Raw genomic sequence first — 21392 nt, forward strand, 5'->3', positions numbered from 1 at the left:
GTAACTCGACACCGCCCCAGAGCGTCAACAGCACCACAAACACTGAGCAGCACACAGAGGTCTCTGTACAACAAAATCATTTCCTTAAACACTCAACATACACCTCAACAAGCCTGCAGCTGTGGGCGGCACCTACCTGTCTTCACAGGAACGTGGAAGTGAACTCGTCCAAACACCTGCAGTCAATAGCCAGAAAGAGAAAGAGAAGAGCACACACGCCCTCTTTTATACAAACACTCCTCTGCCACAATCAGCTGCACTCAATCCACCAGCTGAACATCATTAAGGTCATCCATCCTGCTACAATCCACCCCCACAAATTAAATTGTCATCCCGACAATGGAGTAGCCCCCATTCCTTAACCTTATTCATGCCACCTACATTACATAGGGCCAGAAGGACCCACTTGCACTGCAGTCCTTGGAAGATGATGAATATTAGAATGATGACCGGCAGTAACCCTAGTCGTCTGCTGAAGTACAACTTCTTCACTGGGGGGGAGGGAAGACGTACTAGACTCCACTAGCAAAGATGGGACAACAACCACTGGATCTACTGGTGGACTCAACTGCGGGAAAGCAGGTAAACTCACAACCTCCGCCCCCTCCACCTGAGGGGCAACCTGGGTCACTTCTTCTGCAACCTCCACCTGAGGAGCAGGCGGGGTCACCACTTCCCGCACAACTGAAGTAGACGCAGGGTCCTCAGACCCTGACACCAACCACCTACCATTACGCCACCACCTGTCCTCTAACGGCTCCACCACGGGTGGAGAAAACTCCACCGAGGGCAGAGAATGGGCCTCAACCTCATCAGAGGACCCAACCCCTCCCACTGCCTTCAACAATGAGCGATGAACCTGCTTGGCTCTGGTTAAATCATCCTTAGGGGCGATTGTATAAACAGTTCCTTCTTCCTGTGGTGCCCTCAGGACACAATACATCACAGAGGACCACTGATCCTGGATCTTATGACGGCCTCGTACCCCAAAATCTTGCAACCAGACCAACTGGCCCTCCTTCAGGGGAACATCACGGATACACTAATCATAATCCTTATGCCGCTCTGCAGCGGCCTTCAGCCAATCCCGGGCTCCATCAAAAGCCATCTGCAAGCGGGTCTGGTGCTCCCGGACCCACTCATGAACAAAACCACCCACAGGCTCCTGTACTCGACCAAACACAAAATCAACTGGAAGTCTTGGCTCCTGACCAAACATCAACAAAAAAGGAGACTCACCAGTTGCCTGATGTGGCGTAGTGTTATAAGCATAGAGAACCTGGGGCAAACAGGAACCCCAATGATGCTTTCGAGACATGGGCAACGTGTGCAACAGATCATGAAGTGTTCCATTAAAACACTCACACTGCCCATTCCCAGATGGATGGTATGTGTAGTATGAGACTTCTCTATGCCATAAAAGCCACACAACTGCTGGATCAATACACTCTCACAACTCCATCCCTGATCAGAATGTATCTGAGCTGGAACCCTAAAACTCGAAAACCACTCCGTAACCAGAACTTGAGCTACCGGAACTGCAGCTCCAGGTTGCAGCTCTTACGAGTACTCTAGCTGTCAGAGATTGATACTGTGTATTTTTGTGCTTTTCTTTCTCTCTCTTGAAAATGTTTGAATAGGTGCAGGAGAGAGCTTGTGCCTTCTAGTGTGGGTGGTCCCTCGGGTGTGGCGGGGCTGTGTGGCCGGGGCCTGCAGGGATGGTTTGGTGTCCGGGTGCGGAGTCCTGGGCTGCCTGGGGATTGGGTTTGGGGGTGGGGCATCGGGGGCCTGCATTCCGGTGCTGCGCAGTAGCTCTGCAGGCTTCCAGGGGGGATGGGTCGGGTGCTGGCCCACGGTCTCTTCCGGCTCCTCCCTCGCAGGGCGCGTGTGCGCCCCTGGCCGGGGGGGGGGGGTTGGCTGTGTTCGGTGGCCAGCCTGCCCGTAGGGGGCCCCAGTGCCGTGCCGCTGGGCTTCTGATTGTATTGGGGGGTGGGGCGGTGGTGGGCGGAGGATACCTGGATGGCCATTGTTCCTATCCACGTTGGGCCTGTCCATTGGTGGGCCGCAGTCTGGTGCCTGGTGGAGGGGGAGTGTCTCTCCCCATGGCCAGATTGCATGTGGCCCCCCGTGCCCCTGCTTCTCTCCCCAGATTTGTGGGGCCCACCTGTTTCCCTCTGGCTACTCGGCTGCCCCTGTCTCTCCTGGGACTCATCATGCATCTCCCTGGCTTGGGGGCCGCCGGTCGGTGTGGCTCACCGATCTCCAGCTGCCTGGCCCCCTGTCCCCCCGTTGGTTTGTTCTTTCCCTGTGTTTCCGGTGCTCCTCCGGGGCTGCCCGCCTCCCCTTGTCTTGTGGTCTTCCCGGTGACTCCGCGGGTCTGGAGTTGGGCTGCGGTGCCCAGTGGGGCCGGTGTGTGTGGCCCACTCCCTGCACCGTGCCTCTCCTTCTGCCAGCCGCTTGGGGTTGGGCCTCACATGTCACACCCTTTTAATGCACTTCACCAGCACAGTACATGCACGCACATCATACTGGGGTTCAAGTAGCACATTATAGGGATCAAATAGTTCTGTGGTCGGGTGTTGGGAATGGATCGATCTCCATCTGCCACTCCTGCCCTGCCATTTTAATGCACACACTTTATTTCAACACAATTAGTAAACACACTCACAATTTAGAGTCGGGGTCACAGGCGGTGGTGGGTTTGCAGGGCAGGCTGTGGTGCAGCAGTGTACCGCAGCCTCCCACAGCAGTCTGCCGTCTCCTGCCCTGCTTTTAATGCTACACTGTCTTTGCTCACGTAGGGGGTCGCACACAACAAGGGAGTTAACCGTAATAATTATGGTGGGGTTGGTAGGTAGGGTGAGTGTGGCATGTGTGGTTGGCCCTGGATGGCTGTGGATGTCTAGGGCCTGGGGTGGGGCAGTCTGCCTTGCCGGTTCTGCCATGGTCTCGGGGCCCTGCTTTGGGGCTCGTGGGGCCAGGGGTCCTGCAGTTCATTGAGGGGGATGGGTGGTGGCAGTCGAGCACAGGTGTTTGGCATGGGAGGGCGGATGGTTGTTGTAGATTTGGGGGCCGCGGTTTCCGTGGGGTGGGGTGTTGCCCTGTTTTCACTTAGGTGGTCTCCCAATCTTGGGTTTGGTGTCCAGGGTGGAATCCGGGAAGGGTGTGGATTGGGGCTGGGGGGAGTCGGGGGGGTCCTGCAGGCTGCTTGGTGGGGTCTCACCTCTTTTCTAGGGGCCGGGCCCCGCCCTTGTATGTCGGTGGTCCCTGCCTGCGCTCTGGGTTCAGTTGCGGTGGCTCCTTTGCCCCCGTTCCCACCGCCACTTGCTCCTCCCTCTTGGGACCGTGGCCAGGGTGGGTGGTTTCATGCTCCCCCCCTCTTGATGGGCCCTGCTGACGCCCTGCGTGCTTCCCTCAGGTATGGGGTTGCTTCCTGTGCCTCCGTCGGGGGTGCATTCCGGCACTGTCAGGCCGCTCCCTTGTTGGTCCGTCGTGCTGCCCCAGTGGCTCTGGTGGCTGCCCTTCCTGGCCCCTGTGCCCTTCCACTTCCCTTTTTCACCTGGTTCCTCCTGGGGCCCTGTGTCCTGGACCCATTTCCGTTGTCGCTTGAGGTCGGCCATATGGCTTCCAATGCGCCGGAGTGGTCCATGTCTTATGGTAGGGTTCTGTACTCTTGTCTTGGCCCAACACACCAGCCACAGTAGTGATCGGATATATAGCTGTGATCTGGGTCTCTGTGTGTGGTTGGTTATGTGTTCGTGGCCAACACCACAATTCGATTTTGGGTGCTCTCAAGGGGATCAAGACTCTGGTGTCCTAGATTAGGGTATGAATGCTCACTAACTAGACAACAGACTGTCGCTGTCACTGCTTGTTCATGTGTAGTGGTTTGTTCCGGCATGTTGGGGCCCCGTCTCCTCGGTGTCTCACTTCACAGTTATTGCTTTCAACACTTGTCTTTTGTTTTTGTCTGTCTTTGTGTTGTTTTGGTGGTCGGTTCCTCCTGATAGAAGTTGTCAGTCGGCTTTGAGTAGGATGTTGTAGGCTTATCAGGAAGGGCGGATGGGGGTCACACACGCACACCACATTCACTCACGCACTACATACCTTCTGTCCTGCAAGAATAAATTGCATATATGTGTATTAATGTTCATAAATGGTTCTGCCAGTGTGGCGCCACAGGAACCTGATTATGCCCACTCGCCAGATCCATGGTAGAGAACCAACGAGCCCCAGTGAGGGCATCCAAGGACTCATCAATCGAAGGCAAAGGGAAGGCATCCTTCCTTGTTTTTACATTCAAGAGCCTGTAGTCAACACACATAAACAAACTGCCATCCTTTTTCTTAACCAGCACAATAGGAGAGGCATAAGGACTGCTACTCTCCCTAATGACTGATTGATGTGATCTTTGACAACCTCATAATCAGATGGCGGAATTCTGCGGTACCACTGTCGCACTGGAACATCATCCAGGAGCGGAATCTCATGCAATATTAGGTCATTACAACCCAGGTCCCTATCTTGGGCTGAAAAGACAGAACTAAACTGACCCAGCAATGCTCTCACCTTACCTTGTACATCCAAAGGTAAGTGACCCAACTCCAGAACTGCAATCTGATACTGCAATGATGGAGAAATGGACTGCGAGGCCACTACCGCCTCCACTGGGGGTACCTCAGCAAGCCATGTAGGCAGACTCACAACCCGCACTTCCTCTAAAATGCCAATCATAGCCCGGGGACGTAGCCACACATCCACTGATCCCACATTCACCACCAGAATGTAGACTATACCCCGTTCCACCTGCACCAGTGCAGAAGATGCCAACAGTCTAGCAGGCAAGCCAGACTCCACAGGCTTGCTCTTAGCATGTTGCCCTAACAAACTTCATTACATCACACAGGATCTGACAAGCCTCTCCCCCATGAACCTTAACCTTCCCTGCTCCTTGATCCACAATACCACTAGCCTTGTGGCACTTCTGAAATGCCTGCGTGACATACTCAGGAGCCTCCGCCACCACTGGCAAATCAAACAGGGAAACCCTGTGCTGCCCAAAAAGTTCCCCATAACACCTGCGGATGACATTCATCCCCAGGACCCCAGAAGCCTGCGGAGACACACTAAGCACATCTTTAACCACCAGAATGCCACATGCTGGCAACAGCTTACTACAAAGCACCACATACAACTCCAAATAGCCCAGGTAAGGGATGGCGAAGCCATTAGCCGATTTAAGCTGTCGCCAATGACACGATTTCAGCCACCCCAAACCCCATGGTTCAAACTGCTGACAAAAAAGAGACTCTGGAATAGTTGACACCATAGATCCTGTGTCTATCAGACAAGGGATCCCAACTCTCCCCATACTCACCATTAAATGAGGACACGGTGACACAAGCTTGGACACTACCTTGTCACCCCTCCTACCCAAACCTGAGCCAGTAATTTGCTCCCCCCGAGCTGTGGCTCTGCAGCTCGACGGGCACTAGTTTCCCGACCCCTGAGCGGCAGGAGATGGTTTATTTAATGAAGAGGCCGACAAAAAGGGTTGACTGCGAGCCACCACCCGAACTCTATCACACTCCCTGGCAAAGTTACCTGGTTTCTGGCAGCGTCTGCAAATTATAGACCCCAGAGGGAACTGATTGACGAAACTGCCCAGAATCCTGCAAATGGGAAATACTCTGAGTCAGCCAATTCAACTGCTCCTGCTGCCACTGGAGCATCTCCCTTACTTCCTGTAGTTCCGATGCTTGAAAAGAAGCAGCCTCCACCTGGCCACTGCCCTGAGCCACGCACTGAGTACCCACAACAGACTGGATGGAAAAAACCCTACCTTTCATACCTCCAGGTAAACCCTCTCATTCCCATCTAATTGCCTCACCCCTAACGTCTAACAAGGTAGCGGTAGGCTGCCGGCGCACAAACTGCTTCAACTTGCACCAAAGTGACCCATCAAACACACACTCAACAAACTGATCACGTAACAAAACCTCTGGATTTGGGACACCATTAGGCGCGCGCTGCTTAACAGATGTCATCAGGCTCATTAATGCCAATGAAAACCCTAACAGAGTCTCTCCCTCACGCTGTCTGCGGGAGAAAAAGGCCTCTTGAAGTGCCACATAAGATTCTGTATCCCCATACAGCTCCTGCAACACCTCAATGATCTTTGATGGGTCTGAACGCTCTTCACTGGAATGATGCTTTATTTCCTCATGTGCTTCCCCCTCCAGATGATCAAAATAAAAAAATGCCTGGTCGGCTTCAGAGACATGACAGGCTCTCACACAAGCCTGCATCTCCTCCAACCATTCAGCCAACCCCATACCTGTCTTACCATTAAACATGGGATATTTTCTATCTTGGGGTAAAAAAAAACAAAACCGCTCCATTACTGGAGCATTACCACTGAGGATACTTTAGATGAGGGCTCTATACTCGGGCCAGGCGCTGCCTCAGCCTGTTCCTGCTTCAACCTCTCATTCTCCATCCTAAGCTGAGTGACTAACTCTCTCAGCTCCTGTGTTTCCTCTGCCATCATACCACCTGAGACTTTCCAACAATAAGGGTGCAACCAAAATAGGGGAAATCACTTCCACCGAGGCCACCTGCTGCTTTGCTCTGGAAAACAGAGAAAAAACTAATTAAAGAAAAAAAAAATTATTTCACCAAAAAACAAACAGAACACACCTCTCTAGTCTCAATTTGCATCCCACTTCTTGACACCAAATGTAGCAAAGCAGACAAGTTGATCCCAATCATCAAAACAATTAGGAATTGTGATTAAAGATATGTTGGACCTCTGACACCACCCTGGGAATTTGACAATTTGAGTAACTTCAACTTAAGACACACAGGTTCGTTGCAAATGAGACAGAGAAGTGATTCTCAAAACACAAAACAAGAATTTATTAACAATAAGATTTCTAGTTAAAAAGACATTTGTAATTACTAATTTAAAACACTACTGATCATGACCACATGGGGGCACCCTTGTATCACACAACCCGGCAGCACACGCAGCTGTCAGCCTGAAATCTTCCAGCAGGGCCTGCTTCCACAGCTCGGTCCAAAATCCTACATTTTAAACAGATAAATATAAATAAATATCTGAAAGAGGAGCTTAACTTTGCGCTGTACATACTGAACCATCTGTCACAGCAATCAGCTGGAACTGGACAACAGCACCACAAACACTCAGCAGCACACAGAGGTCTCTAAACAACAAAACCATCTCCTTAAACACTCAACAACACACCTCAATGAGCCTGCAGCTGTGGGCCGACCTGTCTTCACGGAACGTGGAAACGTCCAAACACCTGCAGTCAATATCCAGAAAGACCTCCTTTTATAAGAAACACTCCCCTGCCCCAATTAGCTGCACTCAATCCACCATCTGAACATCATTAAGGTCTTCCATCCTGCTACACAATGGTGAAATTCCAGCATTTCCATTATGTCCATAAACATTTTGCTTATTTACATGAATATTGAAACCACAATCAGAATGCTGTCTGCATGCAACAGAGAGCCACAGCTTCAAATGAACTAAATTTAACCCATATTTGTAAATTCAAGCAACACCTCTGATCATATATATATATATATATATATATATATATATATATATATATATATATATATATATATATATATATATATATATATATATATAAAATCCAAAATTAGGTCATTGATTTAGGTTGGAGTGTGTGTTTACAGAAGATAGGAATTGAGGTCACATAAGTTAGGGTGTGAGGTTACTAAGGTTAGTGGCTGAACTGAGTGAGATTAGAGGGTAAGTTAGAGAGTTTTTATAAAGTCACTGAATTCTGACCCTCATGTCCAGGATAAACGGCCAGCTGGTGGTGCTGAAGATGATTCGTATGAAGACAGAGGAGGGTGTTCCCTTCAATGCCATCAGAGAGGGTGATACACACAAATGCACACATCTGCCTGCCGTGTCATTCATTCAGCTCATATTCTCTTTGTGCATGTACACAGTGTCCCTGCTCAAAGGCCTGAAACATGCCAACATCGTCTTACTGCACGACATCGTCCACACCAGGGACTCGCTCATGTTCGTTTTTGAATACGTAGTAAGAGTCATCGCCCCCACAAGTTGCACTGCACATTACAGACACACAGTGTGAAAGTGTTCCGACTCCCAGAAATAATTTAGATCAGACATCGCCTTCTTCCTCTTTGAGCAGCAAACAGACCTGGCTCAGTACTTGGTCCAGCACCCAGGAGGTCTGCACCCTCATAACATTCGGGTAAGTTCACAGCAGATTCGGGATTCATCCAGATCAAGAACTGGAGACAGTCTGTCTGTCTCTGCACAGATCTTCATGTTCCAGCTGCTCCGGGGGCTGTCATACATCCACAGTCGAAGGATCCTTCACCGGGACCTGAAGCCTCAGAATCTGCTCATCAGCTACCTGGGAGAGGTCAAACTGGCTGACTTTGGTGAGAATCTGGTTCAAGGATATGGTTTGAGGGAACCACCTTGAAATTCACTGTGAGCCTGGTTCTGTTTGTCCAGGTCTGGCTCGCTCCAAGTCAATCCCTAGTCAGACATTCTCATCTGAGGTGGTGACACTGTGGTACCGGCCCCCTGACGTCCTGCTGGGATCCACAGAATATTCCACGGCCCTGGACATCTGGTCAGTACTGACACAGTCCCTCACCTGAGGCATTTAAAACTTTTCAGAACATGAGATCCTGGTTCTGAAATCATCCACATAACAACACCACAGCAGACGGGTGTCTGTGGAAGGCGAATGTGCCGTAGCACACAAGAAGAACACAATGATGTGAAATTTCTTCTTTTTTTTCACCCTGTCTGCATATACAGTATAGTGATGATAAATTCCAAATTGGCAGAACCATTTATATACATACATACATGCACATATATGCAATTTGTTCTTGCAAGACAGATAATATGTAGTGCATGAGTGAACGTGGTGTGCGTGTGTGACCTTCACCTGCCAGTCCTGATGAGCCTGTAACATTTTATTTAAAGCTAACAGATAACTTCAGTCAGGAAGGACCAACCACCAAAACAACATGAAGACAGACAAGAACGAAAGACAAGTGATGACAGCAACAACTGTGAAGTGATGAAAAGTGAGACACCAAAGAGACGGAACTCCAACAATACAACACACACTGGGGCAAAAAAGTATTTAGTCAGTCCCTGATTGTGCAAGTTCTCCTACTTAGAAAGATGAGAGAGGTCTGTAATTTTCATCATAGGTACACTTCAACTATGACAAACAAAATGAGAAAAAAAAAATCCAGGAAATCACATTGTAGGATTTTTAAAGAATTTATTTGTAAATTATGGTGGAAAATAAGTATTTGGTCAATAACAAAAGTTCAACTCAATACTTTGTAACATAATCTTTGTTGGCAATGACAGAGGTCAAACATTTCCTGTAAGTCTTCACCAGGTTTGAACACACTGTAGCTGGTATTTTGGTCCATTCCTCCATGCAGATCTCCTCTAGAGCAGTGACGTTTTGGGGCTGTCACTGGGCCACATGGACTTTCAACTCCCTCAACAAATTCTCTATGGGGTTGAGGTCTGGAGACTGGCTTGGCCACTCCAGGACATTGAAATGCTTTTTACGGAGCCACTTCTTCGTTGCCTGAGCGGTGTGTTTGGGATCATTGTCGTGCTGGAAGACCCAGCCACGTTGCATCTTCAATGGTCTTGTATGTCTTCCATTTTCTTACAATTGCTCCCACAGTTGATTTATTCACACCAACCTGCTTGAGTGTTGTAGTTTCACTCTTCGTAGCCTGGTGCACATCTACAATTTTCTTCCTGGTGTCCTTCAACAGCTCTTTGGTCTTGGCCTTGGTTGAGTTTGGAGTCTAACTGTTTGAGGCTGTGGACAGGTGTCTTTTATACAGATAACAAGTTCCAACAGGTGGCATTAATACAGGTAACAGGTGGAGGACAGAAGAGCTTCTTAAAGAAGAAGTTACAGGTCTGAGAGAGCCAGAAATCTTGCTTGTTTGTGGGTGACCAAATACTTATTTTCCACCATAATTTACAAATAAATTCTTTAAAAAACCTACAATGTGATTTCCTGGATTTTTTTTTTCTCATTTTGTCTCTCACAGTTGAAGTGAATGATGAAAATTACAGACCTCACTCATCTTTCTAAGTAGGAGAACTTGCACAATCAGGGACTGACTAAATACTTTTTGCCCCGCTGTACCAGGACAAACAACCACACATGAACAAGTAGTGACAGCAACAGTCTGTTGTCTAGTTAGTGAACATCCATACCCTAATCTAGGACACCAGAGTCTTGTTCCCCTTGGGAGCACCCAAAACGCAATTGTGGTGAGGGCCACAAACACCTACCCATCCACACATAGAGACCCAGATCTCACAGCTAAATATCTGATCACTACTGTGGCTGGTGTGTTGGGCCAAGACAAAAGTATAGAACCTTACCATATGACGTGGATCGCTCCAGCATGCCAGGAGCCATACGGGTGATAGCATGCAACTCAATGGAAGGGGTCCAAGATACAGGGTCCTAGGAGAAACAAGGAGAAAAAGGACAGTAGAAGGGCCAGGGGCCAGGAAAGGCACCCACCAGGGCCACCGGTGCAGCCCGACGAACCACCAGTGGAACAACCCAGGTGGAGCCAAAATGCACCCCCCACCCCCACAGAGGCACAGGAAACAACCCCAAACACAAGGGGAAGCACACAGGGCACCGGTGTAGGCCCACAAAAGGGGGTGCCCCAGCACCGCACCACACCACACAGGCCACAACCCCCAAAGAGGAGAGAGGAGCGAGCAGTGGTGGGGACGAGGGGCAAAAGAGCCAGCATGTCAGAACCCCAAGCCCAGGCAGGGACCACCGAGGCAATGAGGGCGAGATGCAGCTCCCAAACAAGGGAGGGGACCGAAACCCCTAAGGCAGGAAACACGCAGCACTCTCCCAACACCTGAGACTCACCCAATACAGCCAGCATGAACCTCCCCAAGACCACACACCAGCCCCTCAGCCACCCCATGGACCACACCCCAAACACCAGAGCCCAAGATCAGGAGATCACACAAGTGACAGCGTGACAACCCCCCCCCCCCCCCCCCCATCCCTCCAGAAGTGCCCCACAGCAACACCTACCTCCCCAATGGGCAGCAGCACCCTGGGCCCCACAAGCACCAGAGTAGGGCCCCGAGACCACAGCAGAACTGGGGAGATGGCCCACACCCCATACCAATGCCCCAGACATCCCCAGCCACCTGGGGCTGACTCCACATGCCACACTGACCCTACCTAACAAACCCACCCTTGTTATTATAATTAATCTCCCTTGGTGTGTGCGACCCCCTAGGTGAGCAAAAATAAATTGTTGCATTAAAAGCAGGGCAGGAACGGCAGGTGGCAGACTGCCCTCGTCAAGAAGGCCCAGCAGAGGATGTACTTCCTGCGGCAGCTGAAGAAGGCCAAGCTGCCTGTCCAGCTGATGGTGCAGTTCTACACGGCCATCATCAAGAACATCCTCTGCTCCTCCATCACGGTGTGGTACGCCGGGGCCACAGCCAGGGACAGACACAGACTGCAGTGTATTGTGGCCTCTGCTGAGAAGGTGATCAGCTGTAGCCTTCCATCTCTCCACGACCTGCACGTTTCCAGGACTCTGGGCCGAGCAGGTTGGATCACAGCTGACCCTTCTCACCCTGCACACGGTCTATTCGAACCACTCCCCTCGGGCAGGAGGCTACGGTCCATCCGGACCAGAACCTCCCGCCATAAGAACAGTTTCTTCCCCTCTGCCGTCGGACTCATGAACACTTCATAACTCAGTCACCTTAACCGTAACTCTGTTACTTTATCATTTTATCACGGGTACTTTAGACAAATGTACTTTGGTTTTTAATTGCACTCCTCCCACTGCACTGTTGTTCTGTTTGTGTCGTTGCACATAGCCTTTCATATTTTATCTTATATTTTATCTTATTTTAGCACATATTTTATCTTAGCATTTTATATTGCTCTCTGTTTAATGTTGCACCATCATACCAAAGCAAATTCCTAGTCTGTGAATCCTGTTCATTGGCAATGGCAATAAACTTCTTCTGAGTTCTGAGTTCTGAGTACTAAATGTGTAGAAATACAACCCCAATTCCAATGAAGATGGAACTTTGTGTAAAATGTAAATAAAAACAGATTTAACTTGCACTTGTAGATGTAGTGACGAACTGTGTTAACTGCAGTAAGATCCTTTACACAATGATGTTGGTTTTTAATGCAGTGCCGCCTGAGGTATCAAAGGTCACGGGCATTCAGTGTTGGTTTTCAGCCTTGCCACTTACATGTAGAAAGTTCTCCAGATTCTCTGAATCTTCTGATTATATTATGGACTGTAGATGATGGAATCCCTAAATTTCTTGCAATTGAATATTGAGAAACATTGTTCTTAAACTGTTGGACTATTTTGTCACGCAGTTGTTCACAAAGTGGTGATCCTCACCCCATCTTTGCTTGTGAACAGCTGAGCCTTTTGGGGATGCTCCTTTTATACCCAATCATGACACTCACAATTAGTGTCCAGTGGTGAAACATTATAATAATTGCAAAAAATAGTGCTGACTACTTCGCGGATTTCGCTTATCGTGGGTTATTTTTAGAATGTAACTCCCGCGATAAACGAGGGACCACTGTAATATAGGAGTTATATAGGAGTAGCGCACTTTCCAAGAAACACACTTTTGAGAAACTGTACAAACTTTATTTCTCAGTGATAATGATTAAAACCACTTTCAACTTACTATACTGTATGTATATTTTGATATTTATATCAGTTTTACCTAATTTTTTAGGTGTCATATCCACTTTAATGCAGCACTTTATCCTTGCTCACTCAGGGGGTCACTCACATCAAGGGAGATTAATTATAATAATAAGGGTGGATTTGTTAAGTAGGGTGAGTGTGGCATGTGGGGTCGGCCCTGGATGGCTGAGGATGTCTGGGGTGCTGGGATGGGGTTGGTCTGTCTATTCAGTTCGGCCATGGTCTTGTGGCTCTATTCTGGGGCTTGTAGGGCCCAGGGTGACGCGGCCATTGGGGGGGCTTTGCGGTGGGACACGTGTGATGATACTGGGGCATGGACGGCTGCTGGGGGGATGGGGGCCATGATGTCCGTGGGGTGGGGTGCTGTCCCACTCCCACTTGGGTGGTCTCCTGAACTTGGGCTTTGGTGTTTCGGGTGGTGTCGGGGTGGTTGGATGAGGGCTGGGGGGGTCCTGCTGGCTGTGTTGGGGGAGTCTCAGGTGTTGGAGGAGTCTCATGCGCTTAATGGCTCGAGGGTTTGGTCCCGCCCCTTGTCTGGGGGTCAGATCCCCCCCTCGTTGGGCTTGGTTGTCCCTTCCTGGGCTTTGGGTTTGGTTGTGCTGGATCCTTGACACCTCGTCCCTGCTGCTGCTCACTCCTGTCTTTGGTGGCCGTGGCCTGGGTGGTGTTATTCTGGGGCTCCCCCTTTGGTGGGCCAGCACCCTGTGTGCTTCCCCTGGTGTGTGGGGTTGCTTCCTGTGTCTCCGTGAGGGGGGAGTGGTGTCGGGTGACGTTCTGGCATCGCCTGGGCCATTCCCCTGGTGGTTTATCGGGCTGCCCCGGTGGCTCTGGTGGCTGCCCTTCCTGGCCCCTGTGCCATTCTGCTGTCCATTTTCTCCTCATTTCTCCTGGGGCCCTGCATCCTGGACCCATTTCCATCTGTTGTGTACAGTTAGCTGTATGGCTTCTGACATGCCGGAGTGGTCCATGTCATATGGTAAGCTTCTGTACTTTTTTCTTGGCCCAACACATCAGCCACAGTAGTGATCGGATATTTAGCTGTGATCTGGGTCTCTGTCTGGATGGTTGTGTGTTTGTGGCCGTCACCACAGTTCGGTTTTGGGTGCTGTCAAGCGGATCAAGACTCTGGTGTCCTAGATTAGGGTATGGATGCTCACTAACTAGACAACAGACTGTTGCTGTTATTACTTGTTCATGTGTGGTTGTTTGTCCTGGTATGTTGTATTGTTGGGGTCCCATCTCCTCGGTGTCTCACTTTTCATCACTTCACGGTTGTTGCTTTCACCAACTGGCTTCGAGTAAGATGTTGTAGGCTGATCGGGAAGGGCAGATGGGGGTCACACACGCACACCACAAAAGAAAAAAAAGAGAAAAACAGGTCACATGATCAGTACTGACAGAACGCTGCCACATTAAACATCCGCTCCATCTCTTAAATTTACGACGATAGAGACCCCGAGACAAAGTGGAACAGAACCCAGAGCCCATCAGAATCTGACTGGATGCTTCACACCCGATGTTCTTCTTCTTTCAGGGCTGCTGGCTGTATTTTCGTTGAGATGCTGCAGGGGGCGCCAGCTTTCGCGGGACAAGGTGACCTGTTTGAGCAGCTTGAGATCATCTGGGCGGTGAGACAACAGTAACCGTGACGCCGTGACAGTGTTTACTGATGTCGGAGATTCTGATTCTCTTCAGTGGGAATTTGTTCCTTTTATTATAATTTTATAGATTTGTATATTAAAATGAGAAATAATTTAAAAAATTTACTTCACTAATAAATGTCAAACACGTCAGAGGGCTGATAGATATTTATCTGATCACTAATTACTTCAGTTTATTTATTCAGCGCCAAATCACAACACGTCACCCCAACATGTGTCAAGGTGAGGGTCTGACCTCAGCGGGGTCACGGCATACTGAGTCACAGGAAGAAACCAGAACCAAACAACCAAAAACCAAACAAAGTCCAACTAATCAACAGTACTGTGGTACCGTGGCAATGTGCTGCTGTGGTAATGTGGCACTGTGGTACTATGGTGCTGTGGTAGCGTGGTACTGTGGTGCTGTGGTAGTGTGGTACTGTGGTGCTGTGGTAATGTGGCACTGTGGTACTATGGTGCTGTGGTAGTGTGGTACTGTGGTGCTGTGGTAGTGTGGTACTATGGTGCTGTGGTAGTGTGGTACTGTGGTGCTGTGGTAGTGTGGTACTATGGTGCTGTGGTAGTGTGGTGCTGTGGTAATGTGGCACTGTGGTACTATGGTGCTGTGGTAGTGTGGTACTGTGGTGCTGTGGTAATATGGCGCTGTGGTACTATGGTGCTGTGGTAGTGTGGCACTGTGGTACTATGGTGCTATGGTAATGTGGTACTGTGGTGCTGTGGTAATGTGGCACTGTGGTACTATGGTGCTGTGGTAGCGTGTTACTTTGTTCTCATTTCTAAACATATGAATTACGGCTGCATCTGTAAACGGGCTTGAGTTGGGCCGGACTTTTATGGTCCGCCTACATGGAAGCAAGTAACTATGTTAAAAAGTTGATAAGCTCTTTCTCTACTTACAGAGACTTTCATCTTGGGAGACACAGCCACAGTGTCACAATTCCCATATTGATGTGAAAGTGGATGTCAAAGAAACACAGCTAGAGATGTCTTTTTAGTGTTTAATGGCCCCTTCACAGATCACAGATAACACGATTGAGGCTGAATGGCACTTGAAGGAGGATTCGAATGGCAGCCCTGAAAAATCGGAGCCACCTCGAACACCTTGTACAGCAGTCGGCACAACCATTCAGCCACAGCACATGCACTCCACATTCGCGTCACGCTCATGTTGGAAACCCAATCGAACAGCATCAAGATGAGGTCATCTTCCATCTGACCATGTTAACAACATTCGTACACCATGTCGTACGCAGGTTGGACCATTCGGGCCGCGGTCGAAGGGCTGCATGAAATGATCGGCCACATCACACCCTGGCTGAATGTGATGAACGAGCTAGCCTTCACACCAGCAGCCGAATGAGGGTGAATGGCCATTTGACCCACACTCAGCCAGATTTGAGGTGCCACCCACGAACGTCTAGCAGCATTTGCTGGGCACTTAGAAAATGCGGGACTATTCACGCAGCCAGCACGAATGTAGACCACTTTCGAGGTACAGTCCAAGTGGTGAAAGCTCAAAGGGTGGTCAGTGTGTCATGTCTGCCCCCAAGCAACACAAATGGTGTGCGAGTGTGTTCCCCCCCACCGCCACACCATGAACCAACATTGTCGAGGTAGCGAAGGCTCGAACGGTGGCCAGAGTGCAGTGCAATCGCTGTCTAGCACAATGCGCACATCTGGACAGCTGTCATGACCGTGGTGGAACAGCTGACAACTGTGAAACACCCCTCATGGCATATCCAGCATGTCCCACTGGAGGTGGAATCACCAGCCAGCAGCGTGCCCATGCTACCACAACAGAGATAAAAATAAAACCCAGCTGCGTGTAACAACACCAGCGCACCATCCGATCGGACAGCCATGTTACATGACATGTGATCACTGATAATCAGTGCCCAGGCGTGCCCACAGACGTAATTAGATGATGCCAGCATACATGGGGGCACCAAAGCTATCAGATGATCACACACGCATTCACCGAGGCGATCATCATGTTGCAGCTGATGCTGACCACTGTGTCATTGCTACTCGCAGCTGGAGAACACATATCATGCCATGAAGAACATCACCTCTCAATACACCAGTGTGATGCACATGTGTCTGCAGGCTCTCATGACATAGTGAAAAATAAAAACAGCTCACTGGTCCGCCACACCTCACGTGGCATGTGATCGCAATGTCCACATGGTCCGTATGTCATGTGACAGCCTGACTGACAGACGGTGTGAGCAGCTCATTTGCCTCACTTCTCAACACGCCACAGCGATGCACGTGTCGGCAGGCTTAAAACATGGTAATAATAAAAACACATATCACCTTTGGAACATGTTCAGCTGAGTTATAGTTCACATGACATGTGTCCTTTGGCGCACTGATTGGCCAGAGACAGCTGGACGCGCGGACACTCCATGTGGCTGGTGGCTGAAGTGTTCATGATGTGAGTGCATGAATTGATTCATGTCAGTTAATTAATTCCTTGTTTACATCCACGGTCATGGTTCATGAACAGGGTTAGGAACAGAAGGATGATATTCTTGTATCGTCTGCTCTTTGTAATGGGAATTAAATATTTTATTAGGCAAAACAAAATCCATTTGTTTCCTCATTTCCAACACAGACCATCAAGTCATTAAGCATCAATTAAACATCATTGCCAGTAACATGATTGCCTTACATTTAAACAGCACATTCATTGTTCTTAGGATGTTTCTGTGATTGCTCATTATTTGGTCTTTACTAGGGATGAGTGAATGCACCACTATCTGTATCTGTTCAACCATCTAAATTATCTGTACTCAGAGTGGGCAGAGTCTAAAGTGGAAGTGGGTGTGGTTTAACCTGCAGTGGGCGTGGCTTAAATCAGTACATTATTTTAAGCCTGATATGGATTGATCAGAAGTTGCTATATTTATTTGTTTATTTGAAAACTATTTACAGAACAGCCTCAAATTTGAGATTCAAATCAATTATTTTGATCACAAAAGTAAGAGAACTATTTACAGAACAACAGACCCCATAACCCTCTCTGCAGAGCATCTACCACCGCAGAGTCCACAGGAGAGCTGTCTCCATCATCAAAGACCCCACTCACCCCCAACATGGACTATTCACACTCCTCCCCTCAGGCCACAGGTTCAGGACTGTGAGAAGCAGAACCACCAGGTTCAAGACCTCCTTCTTTCTCACAGCCATTAGACTGTTAAACAGCTGAACTCGATCAGATCAGATCAGATCAGATAAGATAAGGTCCCCCAGAGTGACACATGTTCTTCTCCCTCTGCTGGCAAGACAACATCACCGTAACGGGAGAAGAGGGTTAGAGTTAACCCTAATTACAAAAAGTGGTGGTTGATTGGTCACCCAGAGGAGAACATTACTGGAAGTTGTCTCCCTTTTTTTTTAATTCACTCAAACCTTTATTTAACCAGGATTTAAAAAACTCATTGAGATTAAAAATCTGCTTTCCAGGAGTGTCCTGGCCAAGAGGCAACACACAAAAACGCATACATACATAAATACATATTACATACATCATTTTAAAATAATCACCAACTAAAAACACTGACAGACAGACCTTTGATTCATCAGATCCTTTAAAAGATGTTTAAAATGACTAAAAGAGACCAAATCCTTAAGTTCCTGAAGCTGAGTCCAAGCAAATGGGGCAGTAAAGTTAAAAGCCTTTTTGTCCAAATCAGTGCAGACTTTAGGCAAAGACATTAAATACAGGTCCTGTGAACGTAAATTATATGTCCTCATAGTTTTCCATCTCAGGTAGGTGCACAAGTAAGACGGAAGGAGACCTAACACAGCCTTATAAATAAAAATGTTCCAATGGATCCAGCGGCACAAGAAAAGAGAAAACCAACCAACCCGAGAATAAAGAACGCAGTGATGAGTGAGAGTCCTCAGGTTGGTGATGAAGCACAGGGCTCCATGAAACACTGTGTCCAAGGCATGGAGACACTGCATGTACAATATGTCTCCATAGTCCAAGACTGGCAAAAATGTTGCATTCACAAGTTCCTTCTTGGCGTGAAAAGAGAGGCAAGACTTAATTCTAAAGAAAAAACCTAACTTCAATTTCAGTTTTTTGACCAACGCCTCAACATGTGGAATGAAGGAAAGAGACTGATCCATAATGAAACCCAAATACTTATACTGGAACACTTTCTCAATGACTGACCCTGATAGTGTGCAAATAGTCGGAACACTATTTGCAGATGGTTTACTATTGGAGAAGGTCATCAGTTTAGTTTTATTTGAGTTCACAACCAGTTTTTAAAGAAACCAAATTTTGTTGCAAATTGTTGAAGGCAGACTGTGGAGTTGTGATGGCAAGCTGCTGTGTCGGCCCAGAACAATAAATGACAGTATCATCTGCATAGTAATGATACTTGACATTTACTAAATTATTGCAGAGGTCATTTATATAAACATAAATTCTTTTTGTTTGTTTGGAAAAACTTGTTGCTTTGTGGGGACCCTTAAAAATGTCCCATTACAATCATATTCTTTTATTTTATTAGTGGAACAAGAACATGTGGCCCAAAAGATTTTGTAACATTTGACATTTTGAACAGATCTAGTGTGCACACACGTTGTGTGTGTGTGTGTGTGTGTGTGTGTGTGTGTGTGTGTGTGTGTGTGTGTGTGTGTGTGTGTGTGTGTGTGTGTGTGTGTGTGTGTGTGTGTGTGTGTGTGTGTGTAGGTTTCTGGTTTCAGGCTTCAGGTTTCGGGATTCAGGACTCAGGACTCATGTTTCAGGATTCAGGTTGAAGGCTTCACGTTTCAGGCTTCATGCTACAGGTTTCGGGATTCAGGGTCAGGTTTCAGGATTCAGGTTGAAGGCTTCGTGTTTCAGATTTCGGGATTCAGGACTCAGGTTTCAGGTTTCAGGATTCAGGTTGAAGGCTTCATGTTTCATGTTTCAGGCTCCAGGCTTTGTGTCAGATCTGAGCTGGTTTCCTCTGTGTTGTGTGTGTGGCATTGTGTCCCTGTGCAGGTCCTTGGCATCCCCTCTGAGGACAGCTGGCCAGGAGTCAGTCAGCTGCCCAATTACATACCAGGTGAGTGGGATTTAACTCCGCCCCCCAACCCCACTCACACACACACACACACACACAAAGTGTGTATTTTGTGTAATAAATATCACATTCAGATCATTATATTGTAGTAACTCAGTAACGACACACTCGGACATGAAGACAGTTACAGCAATCTGACGTTTGACCCCACTGACCTGTGGCCTGATGGGCCGGCTTTGTGGACCTGAGAGGTCAACACACAGGCAGGCGTGACCTTCACCCCTTTGACTGACCTGTGGCAAATTGGACCTTGTTAGAGAAATTATGCACCTGACCGTATATTATATATATATATATATATATATATATATATATATATATATATATATATATATATATATATATATATATATATATGTTGAAAAGGTTGCTGGTCTCGTGTTCACTCATTTATAAATGTCTGGTAGGGTAAGGTATTTGACCCTGACATAACCTCACCTGCACAGTTCCAGAACCAGCCTCCATATGTCTGGCAAGTGTGGAGGATGTTGTTGTGTGGGCCGCTGAAGAGGAGGTACTGCTGGCCCACCACCACCAGAGGGCGCCCTGCCTGGAGTGCGGGCTCCAGGCACCAGAGGGCGCTGCCGCCTAATGGGAGTAGCCGGGGTGACAGCTGTCACCCATCACCAGACTCAGCTGTTCCACTCAGCACAGAGGTATATCAGGAGGACGGCGTCTCCACCTCAGTGCCGAGATATCGCCTTACGTTAAAGGTAACGTTCTCTGCATTAATATTCTGATTAACTGGCTAAAAGATTTGTTAAACCTTTGCAGGACAGCTGATTATTGTGAGCTAAATTGCTTGGAGAAGTACTCACCTTTCTGCAGTATTGACGTGAGGTGGAGTCAGCTTCTTCCCTCTCTGTGTACTGGGTGCAGCCGCATCCACACCTGTGTGTTTGTTCTCTTGCCAGCAGTACCGGATCCGATGAGCGGAGGCAGTGGCCACCTGGGAATTCGGGACTTGGCGGTTCCAGTATTTCCAGGGTTCGGTGGCAGGGGAAATCTGGGTGGTTCCGGCTCGACTTGGACGGACGTCTCCTACCTTCGAGCCTGCCCACACGACACCAGTGGAATTCGGTGTAAACCCAAATTGTCAATTGTTGTATTGGTTGTGCATTTTCACAACAGTAAAACTTGTTATTTACTTTCTCCATTGTCCGTTCATTGCGCCCCCTGTTGTGGGTCCGTGTTCCAACACTTTCACAACAGGATATCTCGGCCAGCGTCATGGACCCCGAGGGGCGTCAACCGGCTGTTGAACGGCCAATGGAAGACCAAGGCGCGGCGGAGGCTTCGGGAGGGGTAATCGGTGAGTTGCAGCGGATTCTCACCGCTTTCACCTCTCGGATCGACTTAATGACCGAGCAGCACGTTCTCCTGAACCGCAGGGTGGAGGCTCTCGCCGCACAAGTGGAGGCGCGCCCTTCGGGCGCCGCTGCGGCTCTCCCTCCCGAGGACCCTGCGCGCGAAAGTGACGTTCCACTGGTCGTTCAACGGTCCCTTCCTCCGTCCCCAGAAGCATACATAAGCCCTCCAGAGCCGTACGGAGGCTGTGTGGAGACGTGCGCGGACTTTCTGATGCAGTGTTCGCTCGTCTTCGCACAGCGTCCCGTGATGTACGCGACTGATGCTAGCAAAGTAGCTTATGTGATAAATCTGCTTCGCGGGGAGGCACGCGCTTGGGCTACAGCGCTCTGGGAGCAGAACTCACGGCTCCTTCACACATACGATGGGTTTGTACGGGAGCTCAGAACGGTGTTCGATCATCCCAATAGAGGAGAGTCCGCTTCAACCGCAC

General features: G+C 48.7%; 1 protein-coding gene across 1 annotated transcript in view; it reads left to right on the top strand.

Moving 5' to 3' along the window:
- cdk15 (cyclin-dependent kinase 15) overlaps positions 1 to 21392 on the top strand; it is an 86720-nt gene that overhangs the window by 58335 nt on the left and 6993 nt on the right. Inside the window, exons 4-10 of the mRNA XM_034182243.1 lie at positions 7859 to 7938; positions 8014 to 8108; positions 8223 to 8285; positions 8355 to 8478; positions 8555 to 8675; positions 14378 to 14471; positions 19510 to 19573. Of these exons, the coding sequence (XP_034038134.1) occupies positions 7859 to 7938; positions 8014 to 8108; positions 8223 to 8285; positions 8355 to 8478; positions 8555 to 8675; positions 14378 to 14471; positions 19510 to 19573 (641 nt within the window). The remainder of the gene's footprint in view (positions 1 to 7858; positions 7939 to 8013; positions 8109 to 8222; positions 8286 to 8354; positions 8479 to 8554; positions 8676 to 14377; positions 14472 to 19509; positions 19574 to 21392) is intronic.

The sequence above is a fragment of the Thalassophryne amazonica genome, chromosome 1, assembly GCF_902500255.1.
Source record: "Thalassophryne amazonica chromosome 1, fThaAma1.1, whole genome shotgun sequence".
Taxonomy (NCBI): Eukaryota; Metazoa; Chordata; class Actinopteri; order Batrachoidiformes; family Batrachoididae; genus Thalassophryne; species Thalassophryne amazonica.